This window comes from Thermobia domestica, chromosome 12 (genome assembly GCF_964235325.1).
Source record: "Thermobia domestica chromosome 12, izTheDome1.hap1.1, whole genome shotgun sequence".
Taxonomy (NCBI): Eukaryota; Metazoa; Arthropoda; class Insecta; order Zygentoma; family Lepismatidae; genus Thermobia; species Thermobia domestica.
The window spans coordinates 55,748,104-55,771,550 of NC_137465.1; the positions used below are offsets into that span (position 1 = coordinate 55,748,104).

Below are 23,447 nucleotides of genomic sequence, written 5' to 3' on the forward strand. Positions count from 1 at the left end.
TGTACAGCGGTGACAGCCGGAAATTGTTGTGACAATAGATGACGCATAGATCCATTTATGCCGGTTAGGCTAAAGAAGACGGTGATGATGACTAATGAATGAAATGGTGGAATGAAGAAAGTGGGAGGAAACGGGGGAGCCCCGAGAAAACAAACGCACACGGTGTTTGTCCACCACAAAGTTCACTTGGGGCGGGGCTAGGATCGAACCCGGAAAACCAAGCACCAGAGGTAAACGCTCTACCACTGAGCCACCGCGGCCCCCTAATGTGGAAGGACAGTTGAGATGTCAATCCCATGGATTACTGTGCTTTCGGACTTCTCAAATGGTGTCTTTCATCACGTCGGGTTCTCGCGATAAACTGTCAGGCTCGGAAGCCTACAACACAAATAAAAGAATACTGTACATCCCTGTTACAGCTGCAACGAAGTGTGCTGCAGCAGAAACTGTGATGTCATGCAATGGTTTATACCAGTGGTCATTACATCGAACATGATTGATGGTGGTGGCATGGATAATCATCTTTAAAATTTGCATTAAGTTCAACTTGTTCAGATGGAAACAGATTGAGTAAAAAACTCCTTGTGTATATTTTCATGGAAGTGATTAACGCAACATTCCATAATTATTTATGAAATGCAAAAAACTCGACTAAGTCCTTTCTGAGAAAACTGCCTGAAAAGAAATACACCAACAACAAACTACTACTTCTAGATTTTTTCATAAGAAATCACTTATCCTATATTGTATTGTTATTAGTGAACCATTTATTTATAAAATAATACCAAAATATGAAATACGAACAAAATCATCTGATGCGTTATTGAGAAAATCGTAGGAAAAGAACTCACCTCCAAGAATAATCTACCCATCGTAGATTAGTGTATTAAAAACTAATCAAACTTGCTTTTATATATATATATGTTTTTATAGGAATCTTATCTTTGTAATCTTCTACGACGAATATTGTCTCCCAACCGATGAATGTTCAAATTCCTATATACAGGGCTTAAAAATCTACTCGCCTGCTCGCCAGTAGCGAATACTTTTTTACATTTGGCGAGTAAAGTCAGCCATACAGCTGGAAATATCTACAAGAAATTCAAGAATAAATAGCAGATGCCACTTTTTTTTTATTTGTGAGACATGCAAATAAACAAAATAAAAAAAAATGTATTGATATGTTTACTGTCTTGCAAAGTGATTTTTGTTTATTTGCATAAATACTGTGAGTGTAAAATGGTCTGGCTAATAGATACAAGCCCTACCTATATATACAATGTTAATTAAACACTACTGCCAATTAATGTTCCGATTTCATCCTTTTTTGTCGTTTTGTATGGCCTAAGAGCTGTATAATAAAGTTTTTACAAACTTAAATTTGTTTTTCCATTGATGTAGTTGGTAATGATCGTATGCTAGTCCTTCTCAAGGCTTTCTTCCTCAGTGTTCAATTATATATATATATAAAATAAGCTTCACGCCACTTTTTTACTCTTTGTAAGTTGTATATCTTGTAGTTTCGAGATGTTTTAACAACCCTGAAACGGCTTCTCTATTCTTATGGGACTCACTATGTATTCCTTTAATATGGTGCCAATGTTTATTTTGGTTATTCCTATACAAGTAGCGTAACAAGAACAAAAGACCTGATATGTTACTTAAGCTATGTTTATCCACGAAATAATGACTTAAAGATCTTTCCATGTTTCTAGAGGGCTTAAGACTAACTTTAAGATTGTGCCTTTTAGTTATTTTCCTTAATTTGTACAATATTCCTAGACAGGGTAGGATCCGGGATTTTCTGAGGGGGGTGCACCAGTAACTACCAAAATAACCAATTACACTGAAACTCTTGAAAGTGACATGCGACAATATTCTTTACCCCTGACAATGCTGATACTTAGAACGGGAGAGGAGGCATTTTAAAGAGGGGCGCAAGCGATATGCAGGAAAATATGTTTTCCTCTCCTGGCTTCTGTTCTCTTCCCTACTTGACACATGTTATATTGTTTTGCTTGGTGAATCCCTTTCCTTCAACCTTCAGAAAATCGACTTAAACTATAGCTTTGCAAAGCTCTGCTTTATCTTAAGCCCCAAACGTAAAAATAATGACAGAAAGTTTCGGAAAGTGTTGCTATTTTCACTGCTAGCTTCTCATTTTAGATAGTGCATATTTACAACGAAGGGGTGCACGTGCACCCCCCTAAATCCGGCCCTATCCCTAGACACAACGAGAATGAGAACCATGGTGGAGGGAGGGGGTCTTGTAAACGAACTTTTCAGACCCAATTTTCCACGTCATAAAATGTGCTTTTCATTTCCATGTTTTCATCTTAATGGGAATGTAACCGCTAATATACCCTAGTTTTGATATTTTATTACCCTAGTTTTGATATTTTATTAAGTTCTTCCGCTAGATCTTTCTAAATTGTTACCAATCTGCAAGCTCTAATGTAGTTACCACAGACTCGCACGCGACAATAGAACAATCTGTGATAATACGTGGTACTTAATTTTAATAAGGAGTACATATACTGAGTTTCATCTGCTTGAGAGACTCTGCAGCTTAAATTTTGAACCACTTCCCTCCGAACCTTAGAATACACATTATATTGAAAGTGAAATGATGAAAACCCGACTAAAGTCAAGTGCTACCTATGTTCAAAAATACATTTAAAACGGTTCAGCTGTTTCCCCGTGATGATAAGAGAGACATCATCAATGATATTTTTATAAATTGAAAAAAAAAACTTATAGAAATTATCTCCTTCCCCCTTCAAAAGGAAAATATTCTAAAATGTTGAGACACGTGTCCATTTATTTTTATAAGAAGTTTAAATACCAAGTGTTGTTTTCCTAACAAAGGGGTTCAAAGATACTCTATTATCGGTATACATTTTGAAACCTCCTCCATCGCCCTTGGGATACGCATTTTAAAGATCTGAATAGTTACGTCTCTTCGCTAAAGGTACCTAGAAGTATGCCAAGTCAACGATGTGGATTTGTAAAGTATAAAGGACAAAACAAACCAGAATTCAACTTTATACCTATATAGAATTACTTTAGTTGCAAGTGACGTTATACGTATATATATATGCGTTTTTTTTTCTTTACAAAGTGTACGAACTTCTAACAAACTGACATTAAAAATCGTACCTGAGTAGTCTTTCCAGATCCAGTTTCTCCTGTAATGACGACTACTTGGTTCGAGTTAATCTGACGAACGATTTCATCTCGCATGGGCCAAATCGGGAGAGATTGTCTGAAGCTCAACAATTCAGATGGACATGGCGGATAAGGGACTTGAGGAATTCCAGAATTCAAACGTCCAATGGTTTTGTTAAACTCCTTAACTGAAAAAGCAAAAATATTAAACGCTTAATTTAGAAGTTTCCGATTTAGTAATAATTCTTCATCTTTTGAGTATTCATATTATTTATATGAATACTCATTCAACAACAAAATTATATTAGTTGCAATATTAATATGAATAGAGCACCTGCTAACCCTTGAAAATAAAGATTTTTGTTCACACAAGGTCAAAACTAACACGAACAGAAGGATACACTTCTTTGGAAGGACGTTAATACCGGTATTTTAAAACAATACACCTTTAATTTAATTTTTTAAGTTAACTTTGTGGCGGACAAACACCGTGTGCGTGGGTCTCCTCGGGGTTCTCGTGTTTCCTTCCACTTCCTTCATTCCATCACTTCACTCGTTTCTCATCATCAGAGTCTCCTTTAGCCTATCCGGCATAATCGTGAGACGTAAAACTCACACATTTCAATTCATTTCCATTTTAATTTTTGATTTTAGTCCTTTCAGCTGTGAGGCTATATGAGACGTGGACCTATATAGCTCAATGTGGGATCCGAACCACATGAGTTTCCACTGGGAATCGAACCCGGGCCTTCCACGTCAAAGGCGCGTATGCTAACCACTTAGCCACGAGGGATCTCACAAACTCACACGCAGGGTAGACCATGTATCTTGATACGCCCTTGTAACTTTTGAATAAATAAGAAACGCTCAAACTTTGTACCATGCAAATGTCAACAGGAACACACATTGACATATTTCGCAATACTACCACATTAACAGTGTTGCCAACACATCATATTACATTTTCAACAGGCACTACGTCAGATTATTATAAATTTAAAATCTACATATTAAACGAAAATTTAAAATATCACACTTACTATTCAGCGTTGCAAACTAAGACGCTACAGTATCACAATCATTCAAATTTTGGAGGCTTCTGCAGCAGTAATAACGCAAGTGAGACGAATGGGGCAACGCATATTCAAAGTACCATAGTGTCTATTATGATGATCATGATATGACGCATGTCCAATGAATACGAGCAAAGTTATAAGGAATTCACAGTGTTACTTTTTTAAAAGGGTTTATTTCGAGACACTGCTTAGATAAGTACCACATCCAATCACATAGATGGTTTTCAATAGATGTAAAGGTCATAATGCCATTTACAGAAATTTGATTTCTTAAACTGTTCCAGAGGTATAGCAGATTGAAACCCTGCTTAAAATTATATAATTCCGGGAACTTGTAATTATACCTACCATAAACCATTGTCGTAATGTTATAGAAGGAAAGCAACACTTCTTTTAAAACAATTTACCACAAATACTCAATTTTAACCAGAATAGCAACCTTAGCCAATGTTTTTCATACCTCGGAAGAGACACTAGTAGAACCTCTGGGAATGTTACCTCTTACGACACTCAGCGCGCGCTCTTGAATCACACGTCAAATTTGGTTAAGATCAGCGGTTCAGACATCTCCGAGAAGTATCCGTCAAACGAATGCCCAAGTCGAGTAAAGAGCAGCTTCGTTCTAATCAGAATGGTACTGGAAGTTATTTCCTAATTTAAATACTCCATAGGAAGAAGTACATAAAATCTATTTACAACAGAACATAAAATGCAGACTATATAAGGGTTTCCATTTATTTGGCAAGCACGAATTCCCAGGCTTTTCCAAGTTATGATTTATAAATTTCAAGGTCTAAACATAACGTAAAATAAATGAACTATATTCTTCCCGACCAGGAGATTCCTATCTACTATGCATATACATGTATATAATGGGTATAAGTATAGAAATTTTGAAAAAGATTGGCTAATTTACTATATAATTTACTATTCTATGAAATATTCTCTACCAACAGCCAGGTAAGGCAAAAAGAAAGATGAGTTCTGAGAAGTGAAAATAAGTACTTAAAATTCCCTGACTTTTCCAGGTTTGTTCAGCTTTTCATGAAATGTCCGGGACTTTTTTGTAAGTAAGCAGAACTCTGACTTATCCAGGTTTTCAAGGATTTTTAGGTCGGTGAGAACCCTGTATATACTAACACAATAACGAGACGAACACGCGCCACAACATGGCGAAAACTTTGTGTACATACGAGTTCCCATTTCGACTGAAAAACATTCCTGAACGACTGTTAGAGAGCGATATCATTGTAATGTTCTTGTCCCTTTCAATAGAGATCCTCCACTTGTAACTACCACCAATACGTTCATGACTGGTCCTTCCCTAGGTTAATAACCAACCCGTGACATAATTTCCTTCTCAATACAAATTTACACATGGTTTTCAACTGTCAATTCGTTTATGAATCTGCTACATGCATAAAACCATCTTTACTGTTAGTCAAAGCAAACACATGGGCAAATAGGTGAAGTGAGATTTAGAGAAAATGCCCAAGTATGTTGCATTGTATTGAATCTGATGGTGATGAATCACCAAAATAGTATGCATGTACCAAAGACAAAAAAAACTACATACCACTATCAGGAGCGAGAAGTCTATCCCTTTCAGTTAATGGTAATAACTCTTGTCTTTCCTTATTCGTAAGGGGGAACTTTTGCAACATCGAATAAACATGTTGTCGTGAAGTACGGACTAACTGAAACACGGCGTCTGCCTGTACTATGGTTGAACCTTCCCTTTTGTATACTGTGACATAGCGATTGGGGCCTTTCCTATCAAAAATAGAAAAGAGCATACGTAAAATAACCAACATAATCCTTAGAAACGTTAACTAGTAAAATTATCAAGAAAAATAAATAAAGAAATAATGCAACAATCTTTAGGAAATCATTAAAATAAAGTAGTTATCTTTAAAACAAAAAAGACATCTTACCTTACATCCTTATATTTGATGTTATATATAACACACACATACTGTTTCAACAAATTTCTCGCTACTTCCTTGATATGATTTCTTCAGCTACGCTGCTAAGCGTATCACATTTTGGGAGTTTCATTTCTGGAAAATCCCTGAACTAGAATAAAATTAATTTTGAAATAAAACGAATAATTAATAATAATTTTTTAAAAAAAAAGGTTCTACGCAACTTCATTCCATACTTCTACGTTATGATGCTCAAAATAACTAAAAGTTATTTAGTTATAGCCCTCAAACTAAATAAAAAAAAAAAAAAAAAAGATATAACGCTCTAGTATTTTACAAATATAAAAGCACGAATATAGTTACCAATGCAGTGTGCCAAGGGTTAGTACTTTACTAATATATATTTCATAAACCTTACTGTTTGCTTAATCATGTAGTCCTCCGAATTACCCTTGAACTGCTGCCTAATTCATTTTTCTTTCTTCTTATTGTTAGCTTAGTTTGAAATTAAGCACTTGGGGTTGAACTGATAGATAGTACGACTTTCTACTTTTCTGTGGAATTAGAAGACTGTGTACGCAGAACTTGTATCTTACGTGCTTAAACACAAACAGTATTTCCATATACATTAAAACAGAACTAGGTGGATGCTTAATAAAGTGTGTTGAACCAAGTGCTGTGGAAATTTCAGTGCAATGTGTTGAATCGTGCAGTGACAATAGGTACAAGATTTTAATGTTTTCTGTAATTTACGATGTAGTCCCATTGATTGTCTACACTACAAGAATGATTCGTATACTTGTCTTTCTACAAGTGAAGCTAACAAAATAACAATATTAACGCTTTAATGTAATAGTGCATTAATATGCATGTGAGGGTCATTGCAAAAGTCACAGCAACCTTTTTTTTTTTTTCTTTCTTTCTTGAAAATGATAACGACTAAAAATATTCTGAAAAATGAAATGAAAGGTTAGTTCATATGCAAACATTACATGTAGGGAGATGGATGAACACACACACCACCATAAAGATACAGCACGAGAAAAAAGACGAAAATTTTTTTTCGTTTCGAACGTGTTTTTACTGTCAATTGCAACAGTGCACAATAATACAGGACAGAAATACGTACCTCTGACATCTTGGAGTCATTGTCATCTTGTGGATTATTGGTGAGACTCCTGATGACATGGAATACACGTAGTTTGTAATGTACTATTGTGTACTGTTGGAACTGACAGTAAATCACTTTTGATTTTTTTTTTCTCGTGCTCTATCTTTATGGTGGTGATGTGTGTTTATTCATCTCCCTACATGTGATGTTTACATGTGAACTAACCTTCCATTTACATATTTCAAAATTCTTTTATTCGTTACCATTTTCGAGGGAAAAAATAGTAGCCGTAACTTTTTCAATGACCCTCGTATATTGATGTTTTACAAATACCGGATGTAGTAAAAATATGTTCAAGTTATACTAGTAAATATGAAATGTCTAAACTGTAGAAAGTTCTGGCTGAAAGAAGTTAGCAACTGTAAAATATGTTGATTATTTTAAGAAATAGATGTGCAAATCGTAGCACTAACCTCCGTCAAACCGAGGAAGAAGCAAGAGTTTTGAAACAGTATGTCTTGTAATATATATATATATATACAAGAATGTAAGCTGCAAGATAAGATTTTTCCCCCTGTCTTTTGAATATCAAATACGTATCAATACAACATCTATTAGTGAACACTTGTTTTAACGTTACTTTGCCAAAGTTTACTGTAAGTACAATTTTAATTTCCTCCTTTCAGTTTTTACAATACTTTTGTAATGTAAGGCACTGACCCCAAATCTAGAAAATTAATCATAATTTCCATATAATACAACATTTATATACATTTCTAGGTCAGGCAATCATAATAACACCCAATATCTAATAATCAATTTAATTAACTTACCCTCTACTCTTAGAGCGCAATCCTAACTCCAATGCTAGCTGATGAATGTACGCTCTTTCATCGGATGTAAGTGAAGACGGAAATTCTAATTCTGAATACGAAACAAAATAAAAAGAATATATCAATAACATTTTGGACCTACAAACAAAGTAGTTCGAAAAAAAATACATAAATAAAATATATTCCACAGACGATACCACATCCGTAAGTATCAGTTGCAATAATAATAATAATGATAAAAAATAATAATCATGTGTAGCATGGAATATCGAATGACTTAGTATTAGGCTTGTGAGATATCTCGTCTCGTTGCGTGAGGCCACTGTAACGTGGTTAAAATTACTGTCCAAGTAAAGAATTAAATGAGAAATTAATGAGTACATATATTCTTTGAGTAGTCATGTATATTTAGCATAATCAAGTTTATGTTTACTCATATTTACAGCATGGCTCACCATATGGTCGACCGCGTCTTCTGACCAGGTACTTTTCCATTTTCAATGCCCTGAGAACAAGATGATAGTCCCAAATGTTCAACAGCGTCATTTAAGTTAACTACTTCTGTCCACAACTGTCATAGAAAATGTATACCTTACAGTATATTTTTAACATTAGCAATCTGAACTTCATTGAACGAAACGACTACACTAACCTTTGGACTCTTCAGTCATGTGAAACTTTTTCAGTGCTAGATTCACTGCTATCCTCACTTCCTCTCCAACTCCCCCAGTCCTATTCTTCTTTTTCGGCATCTTGGACAAAGCAAGCTCTGAAAAATATTTAATATCGCCAGGAATTAATCAGGGCTTACAGCAAGGGTAAACAATATAACACTGGACTACAAACAAAATACTCACGACGAAGTAACTATTTAGACCACTGTTTCTCAAATTTTCTCATTCATGGAACTCCTTCACGTCTAAAATAAATGTCGGAACCCACTAAAACAATTAAATTATTCGACAATTATAATAGTAATGCCAATCTTTTGACGATAATATTTAGTGACTTATCTAAATTCTAACTCTTCTAGATGAGAAAGAGACATCAGTTTTATATTCGCTTCCTTGATATCGAAAGAAGTCCAAAAACTTCAAAATTCCCACTCGAAAAGGGTGAAAAGCCCTCCCAGAAGATTTTTATCTATTTCGAATTTCGAAACCTTTTTCGTTAGGGTGCGAATGAAGTGTCTGAAAACCAACTTTAGAGACTTGCGACTTCCTCGAGGTCGGTTTATATGGAACCACCAGAAACTCTTTGCGGACCGCGGAACACATTTTGAGAAACGCTGATTTAGGAAAAAAGAGATGAATATCAACATTTAAATAACAGTATTGTTTCAAATGTTGCAATACACTAGTCAATACTGAATCATTAGAAGAGGAAAAAAACAACCTAAATTTACAAGATTACAAATATCACAAATATATATATATATATATATATATATATATATATATATAGGGTGTTTCAAAACAACACCGACAAGTTTGGGACGTGATATCCTCACACCAAGATAAGACGAAAAGTACAGACCAACCTAGGTGCACAAATGCTTTCTTTCGGAGTTACAGACTGCCGAAAACACGAAAAAATGAACTTTAAAAGTTCATAGCTCCAGAACTATGGAACCTCATGTAGTTGAATCAAGACTTCACTTAGGAACTAATATGTGTGTTATCCGAAAATACATGTTTCAGAATCCTAAGGTGCTCACGCAACAACTTTCATACAGGGAGTTATGATACGAACATACAACTTGAAGTACTCATGAACTACCTCTATAAAAATTATTGCGGAAGTATCGCAGGATTCTGAAACACGGGTATTTGGGTAGGGCACATACTAGTTCCTAAATAAAATATTGACCCGACTAAGGTAGGTTCCATAGTATTAGAGCTATGGACCTTTAAAGTTCACTTTTTCATGTTTTCGCCGGCCTATAACTCCGCAAGGAAGCATTTGTGCACTCAGGTTGGTCTATACTTTTCGTTTTCTCTTGGTGTCAGGAGTCACCTGCCAAACGTTGTCGGTGTTGTTTTGAAACACCCTGTATATATATATATATATATTGCACGGTGTTCTTTATCAATTTTACCAAGATATGACCAGTGTCCCACTGTTAAGAGGTGAAGGACAAAATATGTATAGTGATTTTCTCTGGCAAACTTAATATTAGTGACGTTCTTGTTTAGTGTCTAGTATCTGGATAATTCCACAAAATGTGGAAGCTCAACCATGCATATAATGATTACGGGGTTCCCATTTATTTGGCGAGCACGAGTTCCGTGACTTTTTCAGATTTCCCAAGTCACGAATTACAAATTTCTAGGTTTATTATAATGTAAAAATGCAACTCTGATATTTTTCAGAATTTTTGAAGGTCGTTTACGTGGCGCGCATCGACCCTAAAGTTTTGATAGTGACTTGGGTATGCAACACGCAGAACAATTTTACCAAAATGCCATTATTTGGCTATTTTATGTATTTTCTTCTGCATTATGATTCTTTATCGTTTTGTTTATGAGGAACATGTTAGATTCGTGCTCAGGGATGGTTTCCTATGCTGTTGGTCAAAAATCGACAGTCGTAACACAGTGCATGCCATCGTTAACGATCAAGACTGGATTTCTTGTAACAGATTTAAGGACGGACCAACTATATCTTTTGAATATCTCTTCAGCTATTTTGAATGGTGTTTGTGCAGTCTAGCGAAGAAAGAAAGAAAAAAAAAAAAAAAAAAAAAAAAAAAGCAGGCCACTTGTTCAACGGTGGTTGTTAACAACAGCATGCGGAGTGCTGCGGCTTTATGTAAGCACGTCTTAACCCCCTAAACAACTGCACCTTATTGCAACGTACATAGTGAAGACTTACGCACCGGTGTGGTTTGGTATCAAGCAAGAACCGTTTATAACTAACGAAGCACGATACTTCTGGAATACGATCCACTTCTCCACCACCACCTGAGAGATCTGTTTAATAGGGTATTCAACAAAAGACACTCTAATCGACCAAAACTCACACATACGAAATCTTGATTGGTGAGGAATTAAGAAGGAAAGAGGATTGAGAAATATCAAAGACTTCGCACTTTTGATTTATCAACCATCAATTTTAATGCAGAACAATACTATGGCATGAATGATTGGGCTTCATGCTCCCTCTACAAACCTCCGTTGACCAATTATATTACAAATGAAGAAATAGATTATTATATTAAAGCAACAATAACAAAAGAAGAAATAGCGAAAATTCAAGACTTTTCCTGCTACACCCAAGCAGTGAAACAACTCGTGAAAATCATCACAAAGGCTGCTTCTTCCGTTTTGGCGGCAGCGCATGTGATGTCTACATCAATGGCGAAATTGGAATCTAGACGACATATACCAACATTTCGAACAGAAAGTATCTAGGTCTATAGAGTACAAGGAGAATATTAGAAAAAATTCTTCGCTTGCTCCTTAGTAAAATCATGTCTGGCAACATAATTTGGAATGACGGTGAGTGGACTCTTCAGCAGAACACTACCTACCGATGCTAATAAACATAATCCCAAAATTCCGTTCAACTTCAACCACAGGCAAATATTTCCTATTTGTAGGAAAAATTTAATCTGACATGAAGTTAAGATATGAAAACTTACATCTGCTTCATCTATATCTACTTGTCGAACGAATTGCAATAATGAAATATGAATTTGAGCGACACTATTCAGAAATATTTCTTATTTTCATGATTTCTTTTACTCTGCACTAAATGCGTATGCATTTATATTGTATTACTGCACATTAGTACATATAAATTGTTAAGTACTGGAAAGTACGCATTATCCAGAAATAACGAAAAAGAATACCTTACCTTCTCACTGCGGTCCCTGGAACGTCAAAAATTACAAAACGCGTACCAAATTACTTTTTACATGTACTAGATTGCCATACAAGAGGATAAGTATTTTTCTAGTCCAAGGGTTAGAGGTCACGTGGGTAAGAGTACCGTGTGAAGGTACCGGGCGGAGCCACGACATGGTGGGAGTAATTTCAAAGGCATTGCTGTTTTGGCGCATTTATGCATTTATCTCCATTATTGCAACACACGTTAGTAAATAAGACAGAAGGTTTGAAACATTGTTCTATTGCCTATTTACCTAATATGGCACCAATACGGAAATTCACACAATTCACAATTTAAGTTCATTTTTCTCGCTAATTACTCACCCTATAATAGTGACAATGTTTATTACTTTTTTGCCAGTTGCATGCTTACATTCGACCTGATTCTATTCATTTTTCCATTAATTTTATACTTCAAGGCCGCCATCCGCGGCAGTCAAAATCAAATATTTTTCAGACGACTTACTGGTGTCGAGGACCGTATGAGGCAATGTATAACACTTTCATAACAATCGAACTGCCATATTTAGTGGAGAAACTCGTTCATCATACTAACATCACAGATACACCGAAGCTGTTATAACGGTAACCAAAATATTTATTTGCTAAAGAAAAGCAGTTTCGCAGAATTCATAGGTAAAATTTAATACTCTGTATGGAAATACATGTTTCACGGAACAAATTTCTACAGGCGGCAGAATTAAATACTAAGTAGCCTAACACAACTGTATTTTAGATTTACAAGTGTAAGGTTACTAGTGTAAAATCATTACAAGCGCATTCCGACGGTTAAAATAAGTGAAAGATGGCTGTATTTTATCTTTACAAATGTAGCGTTACCAGTATAAAATTATTACAAGCGCTATTGGAACTCATACCACTGCGAAAGCCCCTATGTATTTCTTACGCCTGTGATAAAGACAGAAAACAACGTGCTCTGCGGGGCTCTTACCCGCCTTCACTCGCTGACGCTCGCTCGGCAATACTATGGGAATTAAATATTAAACTTTGGTACAGAAAGGATCCAACCTAGCTACTAATCTATATAGGGGGACCTGTGTTCTAGAAGGTAAGGGTTACATGCTCCAAAGTAGGACCAGAAATTTGAAAAATATATAAAATTCACAGGAAAAAGGTGAATTGGTTATTTTTCATGAAATTCATGCTAACAAAAGCAGTGTAATATGATATTTTTAAAATATTAGAAGCTGCATTCTGTTAGTACTATTTTGAGTGGAGAAATGTTGACGTCAGAAATGGTGTAATGAGGAAATTAATTTCCAGCATTCAAAGATGGTCGTCACATGTGACAGTTGAGACATTTCGATTGGAGAATTATAACAACCTATGTTGGCGAAGAAAAAGTTATTACGTTTTGTGGAGTAGCACGGATTACTGAACTTGAGCACAAAATGTGTCAAATGTATGAAAACAATGAAAAGAAAGAAATAGAAACAGTTGTATTTTCACATGTGAACAGAGTGTTGATAATGTGAAATGTCATTGGCAAAAGTCGTAATAGGTTTTTCGAGGACACAAAGCTGTCGATAGCCTCATTATTATTTACAGTGTATTGGTGCAAAATTAGAAAAGATAAGGAATATCTATTGTGCCACGAGCTTACACGCGGCCGTCACACAGCAGTGGATCGCAGCAGTTTCTATAGGGAGGTGTGTGTGGATTGGAAGGTTACAAATCCTGAACGAATAGGTGCAGTAGAAGAGATCGTAGAAATAGATGAGTCGAAATTCGGAAAAAGGAAATATAATAGAGGTCGAAGAGCGGAGGGTTTTTGGTGGTGTTCAGTGAGGAAATGCTTCAAAGTTTTTGTTAGTGCCAGCAGAAAAAAGGAGCAAGGACACACTATGTACCATTATAAAGGATAAAGTTATACCAGGAACAACGGTCAAATCTGGAAAGCAAACAACTGTCTGAATGACGAAGACTATAAACACCTTCGTGTGAATCATTCTATAAAATTATTGTGTACGGTAGAAAGTGGGGAAGTTTGTGAGAGAAATAGGGAAGTATTAAATGGTGAGCAAATCTCTGTTTACTATCAAATAATAGAAAGCAAGTGAAACAGTGTGAAATATTGATATCACAATTCTGGAAAAACGTAAGCACAAGCAAAGTGCTTATTGAAGTTTCCTACGACAAATGACAGTGGTCCATAGTTCCCTCATCGCAGTGTCACAATTGTGCAAACCGTGAAGATACGTAATTAACTATGAACGTGTTAAGAAAACACTTAACCAAATGTTTTTAGAGACATCCTCGTTTAAGCGCCTCCTTCCTCGGGACGAATACCCTCGCTGCCGCTTGATCCGCCCCTGCTGCGCACCTGCTCTGACTCGGTTAGGAACCAATCATGCTTTTTAGTATCTACTTAATATGGGTCGATTTGCGTTTTTTACAATATATTCTTATGGCATATTTCTCGACGCAGTATTTACATCCAAAACGGTAAAGCTTCCTTAAAGTGAATGTCCCAACAGAAATTCTTTAAAGAAGCAAGGATCTAGAACACAGGTCCTCCTTCACATTTAGCTGTAATAAAGGCAAGAAACAACATGCCCTGTGGGGTTCTATCCCGCCTTCACTCGCTAACGCTCGCTCGGCAATACTATGTAAATTAAATATTAAATTTTGGTACAGAAAACGAAGCAACCTAGCTACTAACCTATACGAGGGAACTTCTGTTCAAGAACCCTTCCCCCAAAAAATTAAGTGAATGAATTTCTCCACAGATGACCAAAAAATCACGTTTTTCAGCCTGAAAATATTAGACGTACTCTGCGGTACAAAGACGGACGGTAATTAGTGAAAGAATTATAATTTTTGGGTTAAGTTCCAAAGTTGGGCGTCCGTTTCCAGCAAAATTTTTAAAATTTAACAGTTATTTTTGCCTAATTTTTTAACATTTATTTTTGGATTGTTGACCTGTATTGTTTCTTTTGACGGTTTTGAAATTAACTTGCACAAACTAGAGAGCACTTTGAGCAGAACAAGTCATTTTGTCACAGGATAAAGCGTAAGGAGGGATAAGAAGATTAGGGTTGGGCTAGCTTAGGGTTAGGGAAATTTGGATCCATTTTGATTTTGTTAAATTAATAGAGTGTAATTTCTCTTATTGCTATTATGAATCGGTTCCTATAAATGTTCTGCTGAAAGAGAACTTTTGCCCTATTCTCTTATATTGCCAACATATATACCATATAAAGGACCATTCTTCCCGAACTGAAAATATTTGTTACACAACACTCACAGTTTGAATGAATTCAAGGATAAAACTGTTTGGAAATTACCTAAGTTACTTAAATTTAACAGTACATCTTTAAAAAATATTAGTGAGTGTTTATAATTGGTTCCAACTAGCAAGCATTTCTGAAAGCCCTATCTTCATCGTTACTATCGAAATTTTCGAAATGTACAAAAATAACAAAATCTTAAATGATTAACGTACAACAAATTGTCACGTCAACATGTCATTGACACACATCAGTATTAACTATAATTTGCGAAAATAAGTATTATTTTTATAAGCAAGAAGAACTTAGAAGAATTGTTTTAAATTGTACTCACAACGTAATATCCTTTCCAAAAATATAAAAAAAACAACTTTACTTCCCGTAGCAGAAGCTCTTATACGCAACTACGCCATCTTCAAAATTATAATGTTGCCAGTCCCTAAGATTGTTTTATGGTTGCTGTCAGTGTTGCCAACAAGTTGATACAAAATGTCGTTAAATGGGAGATGAAATGACTCCAATGTTGGGTGAAAAGTCGCTAAAAATTATTCGTGGAATTTTGTCTCTGTCTCTGTCTCTGTCTCTCTCTCTCTCTCTCTGTCTCTCTCTCTCTCTCTCTCTCTCTCTCTCTCTCTCTCTCTCTCTCTCTCTCTATATATATATATATATATATATATATATATATATATATATATATATATATATATATATATATATATACAGTGGCGGCGGTTGGACGTTAAAAGTGAGGGGGCAAGACATGATCTGAATATTTGTATATAAATGTTAGTTTTCCTGGTTGTTTCTAACATTTTGTTTGACGAAAGGTTGTATAACTAATAGGATACTATATTTTCAGTTAAAATACCGTATATCGTATATAATAATTTATTAAGTAAATTGAGAAGAACAACGCAAGTAGATACTAGCCCTTTGTACTCTTAAACAATTAAAGTGTAAGAAGAGATTTGATTCCTTGCTCATGAACATCTTAAAATTCTGTCTGGAAAATTGTGTGATCAGATTATTTAATAAATTTGCAAAACAAATAAATACAAAGGATAATATTAATCATAGTAAAGAATAATGATGCTTGTTTTGCAAAAGTTATATTGAAACTGAGGATTAATGAAAAACTTAATATTTAATTCCAAACATGATATTAAATGTATGTTATTACTCTTAGAAAATGAAAGACAGTAAATACTACAAGCATATGCTACGACATTTAAAGAAATATTTGCTTTTGCAACTTCTTGAAATATGTTCGTTGCCATTAGGTGCAGATTTCACTTTCTTGGAACACATCAAAACACAACAATACTTACAATCCACACTTCAGTTATACAAAATAAACTTAAAACCTAGAATTATGTTCAATTTACTAAATTTTATTGTATATACACTCGTACATCCTTAAACACAACACTTCACTCGTATATTACACTACAAAACAATGGAAAAGGTAGAAGTTGTCACGCTCTTTTTAATCGATATTCCTTACTTTAGAAAGAAGAAAAGACATTTTAGGAACTGTCAATTTTTGTGCAATTAAAGAATAACTTGTGAAATAGGCCCTACTTTTTTGCATAATGTTCTTTCGATTAGCTTCAAAGCGGCTCACTAACATATCGAGCCCTTGTAAGAAGAAATGAAAGTATGCTGAAATTGTGCTCCAATAGGTTATTTTTTGGGGTTATTTTCTGTGGCGATTAAAACGCAATTACTGTAGCTTTCTTTACTCCACGGGAAGACAACCAATACGTATTCACGCAACAGCAAATATTATATGGCAGCATTTTTTCCTATTAATCAGTAACACATACAAAATCGTTACATTTCCAAATGAAACTCTGGTTACTTAAAAAAAGTGCGGGGGCAACTGCCCCCATTTGCCCCCCTAATCGCCGCCCATGTATATATATATATATATATATATATATATATATATATATGTGTGTGTGTGTGTGTGTGTGTGTGTGAGTATGTGTGATTAATTCAAGTCATAATACTATCTACGCTACAAAAATATAACGTAAATGAGTGAATCACATGTGACTAACAATAATTTTACTTTTAATACAATATATATTTTTTACTTTATGATCAATTTCACTGCAACAAAATCAAAAATGAGTTTAGAAAAACTAACAAAAGTAAAAGTCTACAAAGAAAAATCTTACACATATCGCTTTTACTCACGCTTCTACAGATAATCAGCTTGCTATTGGTAATGTATATTGTTTATGCCTCTAAACAGAAGTTCTACGAACTAAAGGATATTAAACGTTAGAGTCGTTCCCCTTTAGAAGGTAAGAAATAACAGCAATCAAAGCGGGAATATGAAGTTAAATGATATGTACTTCCGCACCTCGTCAACACCTGCGCTGCTTTCAATAAGCGAAAGGAAATAAACATATATCTGAACTGATTCGAACTAATAATGCTTGATTACAGGTCAAGTTGTTCACAGCACAAAAGTCGCTAGATTTGTAAGTAAGTCTCTAAAATCTAATTCAAAAATCACCAAAAAAGTCGCTAATCGGAAAAATTATTTTTTGTCGCTATCCTAGAAGTCGAATCCCCTAGATTTAGCGACTTTCCCCCTAAATTGGCAACACTGGTTACTGTTAGGATTAAGTTTTTGAACATCACTAGCTTGAATTTATAGTGAATAATCTTATGATGGGCATTATTTCCTGACTCTCAAAATTCGAGAAACGCAAAATATACATTAAGAACTTTTGGTAACGTGTGAAAAAATGCAAGAGTAAATGATTCAAAGCACAAAATTTGTATCACTGACACAGGGGCGGATTAAAGGGGGTGAGGGGCAATCCCCCTCCCCCAAGAGCCCACCAAAATATAAAAATTACACACACTGCTGCGTGTAGCTTACCGCTACAAGAACGAAACTTTGGGATCGTTCTTGCGTTATTTCAAAAGAGGGTTAATTCTTTAAATTCTATTTGACAATCGTGTCTGTCCAGCATGCCGTGTTTACGCTAACGATAACTCGAGTCATAATATCAGATACATTTCAGGAAGAAGGACGATTTTACTTGAGGCCATAACATCAGGAAAACTATCCATGGGTGGTTCTTTCCCATGAGAGGGGTCTTTTGTGTGAGGAGTGGGGGGTGAGTGAGTGTGTGTGTGTGTGTGTGTGTGTGTGTGTGTATGTGTGTGTGTGTGTATGTGTGTGTGTATAGAAGGCTGCAAAACGTCCCGTAGAAAACGGGACAGTCCCGATTTTGGGCCCAAATGTCCCGCGTCTCCATAAATATAGTTGGGACAGGCAAGTGTCCCGTATTTTAATCCCGTCCCATTTCTACTATCTACGAGATCAGCTTATTCGAAACGTGAAAAATAACAAATTCTGACAATGGCTGAGATCCTGTAATTTGGGAATGTATACACGACTCCAAAAGTGCATTACCACCTGCGATTCTCCTTTTCCTGCAAAAGCAGGCAACCCAAAAAGCTCGGCGATTGGGTTGGTTGCCAATTCGAAAGGGGTTGGACCAAACCTCAATTTTGTAACAAATACATCAGTGTGGCAAACTGCAAATAACAGAATAAAACGAATTATTAAAAATGACAATTTTATTATCGTGGCGGAGTTGGATGACATCAAAAGTTACAACATGATCTTACTTAAGCAGTTCAAACAAGATGAATAGCAAGAAACACATATCACAGGAAAGCATTTATCTCCTCCCCCCGCAACAAAAAATAATCTCATGAAAAAGAAAATAGTTACATAATGTGAAAGTTTAATGTAAAAGTTTCACCAAATATTTTGAAAGTTGACGACGGAAAGGCAACAACAACTGAACCGAAGTGCATATGAATGAATTGTGCATAGATATTGCAGACGTAAAATGAGGATACGGGTTTAGTATTTTTCTAAAAAAAAGTTGCGTGTGGCACGTGCCCCTCCAAACCTTTGATCACGAAATATGAAAAGTGCTAGTAATACTATGTCAAATGTGTGTAAAGGACATGAAGAATTGCAACGAAACTTTAGGTATAGACAATATACAAAAAACAAAGGAATACGGTTTTTGATTTTCTGCGGAAAAACGCTTTCAGGAGGCTAAAGAACCCACCCCAAACTTTTGAAAATTAACGCCCGAAAGATAAGAAGTGAACCGAAGTGAATGAAATTTTGAACACATATTGTAGACATAAAATGTGGATATACGGGTTTCGTATTTACCTGGAAAAGACGGTTAGGTGGGACACGGCCCCTGCAATCATTTGATCATGAAATATCAAAAGTGATAGTAACTGTGTGTCAAATGTGTGTAAAGGGCATGAAGAATTGCAACGAAACTTTGCGTATGGACAATACGCAAGAAATAAACGAATACAGGTTTTTGTTCCGCAAAAAAAAAGATTTTAAGGGGCAAAAGTCCCCACGCAAAATTTTTAAAGCTGACGCCCGAAAGGTAAGAAGAAGTAAATCGAAGTGAATGAAATTGTGAACAGAGATTGCAGACGTAAAATGAGGATTGGGTTTCGTATTTTCTTGAAAAAAAATGTTGGGTGGGGCATGGACCCCTCCAATCAGTTGATCACGGAATATGAAAAGCGCTAGTAACACTATGTCAAATGTGTGTAAAAGACATGAAAAAGAACAAGCAAAGAATACGTTTTTTTATTTTCTGCGGAAAAACGGTTTCAGGGGCAAAAGAACCCACCCCAAACTTTTGAAAGCTTAGGCTCGAAAGATAAGAAGAAGTGAATCAAAATGAATGAAATTTTGCACAGATATTGTAGGCATAAAATGTGAGTATACGGGCTTCGTATTTACCTGAAAAAGACGGTTAGGTGGGGCACGGACCCCCCAAACATTTGATCACGAAATATCAAAAGTTCTAGTAACAGTATTTCACATGTGTGTAACGACATCAAGAATTGGAACATAACTTCGTGTATGGACCATACGCAAAAAAACAAAGGAATATTGTTTTTTTATTTTCTGTAGAAAAATGATTTTAGGGGTCAAACGTCCCCACGCAACATTTTGAAAGCTGACGCACGAAAGGCAAGAAGAAGTGAACCTAAGCGAATGAAATTCTGAACACATTGCAGACGTAAAATGAGGATACTGGCTTCGTATTTTCCAAAAAAAATGTGGTGTGGAGTACGGACCCCTCCAAACCTTTGATCACGAAATATCAAAAGTTCTAGTAACAGTATTTGAGATGTGTGTAACGACATTAAGAATTGCAACATAACTTCGTGTATGGATTATACGCAAAAAAACAAAGGAATATTGTTTTTTTACTTTCTACGGAAAAGCGGTTTCAGGAGGCAAAAGTACCCACCCCAAACTTTTGAAAGTTGACGCCTGAAAGATAAAAAGAAGTGAACCGAAGTGAAACAAATTTTGCACACATATTGTAGACATAAAATATTGGTATACGGGTTTCGTATTTACCTGAAAAAGACGGTTAGGTGGGGCACGGACCTCTCCAATCATTTGATCACGAAATATCAGAAGTTCTGGTAAAAGTATGTCAGATGTGTGAAACGACATGAAGAATTGCAACGTAGCTTTCTGTATGGACAATACGCAAAAAATAAACGAATACGAGTTTTTCTGTTCTGTGGAAGAACGATTTTACGGGGCGAAAGTCCCCACGCAAAATTTTTAAAGCTGACGCACGAAAATTAAGAAGATGTGAACCGAACTGAATTAAATTGTGAACGAGATTGCAGACGTAAAATGAGGATATGGGTTTCGTATTTTCCTGATAAAAATGTTGTATGGGGCACGGACCCTTCCAAACCTTTGATCACGAAATATGAGAAGTGCTAGTAACACTATGTCAAATGTGAGTAAAGAATATGAAAAATTGCAACGAAACTTTACGGATAGACAATACGCGAAAAAAAGGAATACGTTTTTTTTTTTTATTTTCTGCGGAAAAATTCTTTCAGGGGCAACAGACCCCACCCCATGCTTTGGAAAGTTGACGCCCGAAAGATAAGAAGAAGTGAATCAAAATGAATGAAATTTTGCACAGATATTGTAGGCATAAAATGTGAGTATACGGGTTTCGTATTTACCTGAAAAAGACGGTTAGGTGGAGCACGGACCCCCCAAACATTTGATCACGAAATATCAAAAGTTCTAGTAACAGTGTGTCAGATGTGTGTAACAACATCAAGAATTGCAACATAACTTCGTGTATGGATCATACGCAAAAAACAAAGGAATATTGTTTTTTTTAATTTTCTACGGAAAAGCGGTTTCAGGAGGCAAAAGTACCCATCGCAAACTTTTGAAAATTTACACCCGAAAGATAAGAAGTGAACCAAAGTGAATGAAATTTTGCACATATTGTAGACATAAAATGTGCTTATGCGGGTTTCGTATTTACCTGGAAAAGACGGTTAGGTGGTGCACGGACCCCTCCAAACCTTTGACCAGGAAATATCTAAGGTCATAGTAACAGTATATCAGATGTGTGTAAAGGACATGAAGAATTACAACGAAACTTTGTGTATGGACAACGCGCAAAAATAAATGAATACGGGTTTTTATGTTCAGTGAAAAAAACGATTTTAGGGGGCAAAAGCTCCCCCCCCCCAAAAATGTTGAAATTTTACACCCGAAAGGCAAGAAGAAGTAACCCGAAGTGAATGAAATTGCGAAAAGATATTGCAGACATCTAATTAAAGAATACGGGTTTCGTATTTTCCTGGAAGAAACGGTTGGGTGGGGCACGGAACCCTCCAAACATTTGAACAAGAAATATCAAAAGTGCTAGTATCTGTATGTCAGATGTGTAAAAGGACATGACGAATTGCAGCGAAAGTTTGTGTATGGACAATACGCGAAAAATAGACGAATACGAGTTCTTAATTTTCTGCGGAGAAACGGTTTTAGGGGGCAAAAGCTCGCACCCAAAATTTTGAAAGATTACGCCCGAAAGACAAGAAGTGAACCGAAGAGAATGAAATTGTGCAGACACACACAATAAGGGAATATTTTACACACAAAATAAGGGAATATGGATTTCGTATTTTCCTGGAAAAATACGGTTGGGTGGGGCACGGAGCCCTCCAAACATTTGATCACGAAAACATTGTAAGCGTTAAAGCTGCCTCCTGAAATATTATAAAATAGTACATATAGTGTTTGTGCTTACTGTTGATCTTCTAAATTTGAAAAATCGGATGGATACACTTGTGAAACACGGAAGGTCTTATTTTACATATCCAATATCTACACTCAATTTCTTTCGCTTCTGTCCACTTCTTCCGCCACCAGACGCCTCGGTCCACCCAAAAGTTTTTTCTTTCCAGGAAAATACGAAACACGTATTAGTTCATCTTACCTCTACAATATTTGTGCACAATTGCATTCACTTCGGTTCACTTGTTTTTGCCTTTTGGGCGTTAATTTTCAAAATTTTGGGTGGGGGCCTGTAATATGCCATTACAGTCTAATGATATTATGTTCTTAATAGGAGGGTGCCCGAAATTTTTTGCACCGACTGTACCTGACGTTTAACAAAAAATTTCTGGCCGTTCATATAATTCGTAATATTGTTCATTATTCTATTTCAAATTAACATGGAAAAACTGTAAAAAATTTCATTGGGAATGATAGTTTTGGGAATCAATACCTTTATTTATATTTTAAATTAGTTATAAGTCTTGTATATGGATATGTAAATGGATTATTACAATTCTTACGGTGTCAGTGCTATCTGAAAATATAGATCCACTATTGGACGGAACTTTCCAGATCAAATAACCAATCTAAAATTCGACAGAATTTTCAGGACCACCCTTCACCTCTCTTTTAGATACCTAGGTCCTTCTAAAATCTAGTTTAATCCAGATTTTACCAAATTTTATTCGTTTCAAAGCCCCACCGCCAAAATGCTTAGTTTTGATTGGATGATAAACCCACGCTATGATATTAGGGCGCAATTATTCCATTCCAAGCCGGAAAATCTTGCTGACAACAGCCAGATTTCGATCGTCGAGCTTAAAAGGTCGCAACGGAGTGAGAAAGCTGCAAACAAGGTAACATTTGGATTTCATTAACACCTAAAATCGTTGGAAGTCTCTAGGAGCCAAAAAACTATTAAATTTCATAGTCAAAACTGAACTGAAATAGGAAGTGCAACATTGCAACGCCATGTTGAGCAGATATTGTTAGTTATG

The 23,447-nt window shown here is 35.7% G+C and overlaps 1 protein-coding gene across 3 annotated transcripts in view; it reads right to left on the minus strand.

Annotated features, from left to right (window-relative positions):
• The window catches only part of LOC145666460 (3'-5' RNA helicase YTHDC2-like), a 220,606-nt gene that overhangs the window by 83,243 nt on the left and 113,916 nt on the right, over positions 1-23,447 (minus strand). For 2 of the 3 annotated variants that reach the window (XM_081733700.1, XM_081733699.1), the window contains exons 2-5: positions 8,766-8,882; positions 8,114-8,204; positions 5,821-6,017; positions 3,160-3,356 (exon numbers count right to left, since the gene is read on the minus strand). In XM_081733700.1, the coding sequence (XP_081589826.1) occupies positions 3,160-3,356; positions 5,821-6,017; positions 8,114-8,204; positions 8,766-8,882 (602 nt within the window). Of the gene's footprint in view, positions 1-3,159; positions 3,357-5,820; positions 6,018-8,113; positions 8,205-8,765; positions 8,883-15,588; positions 15,699-23,447 lie in introns of those variants that run through there. The other variant, XM_081733701.1, reaches the window with a different exon arrangement.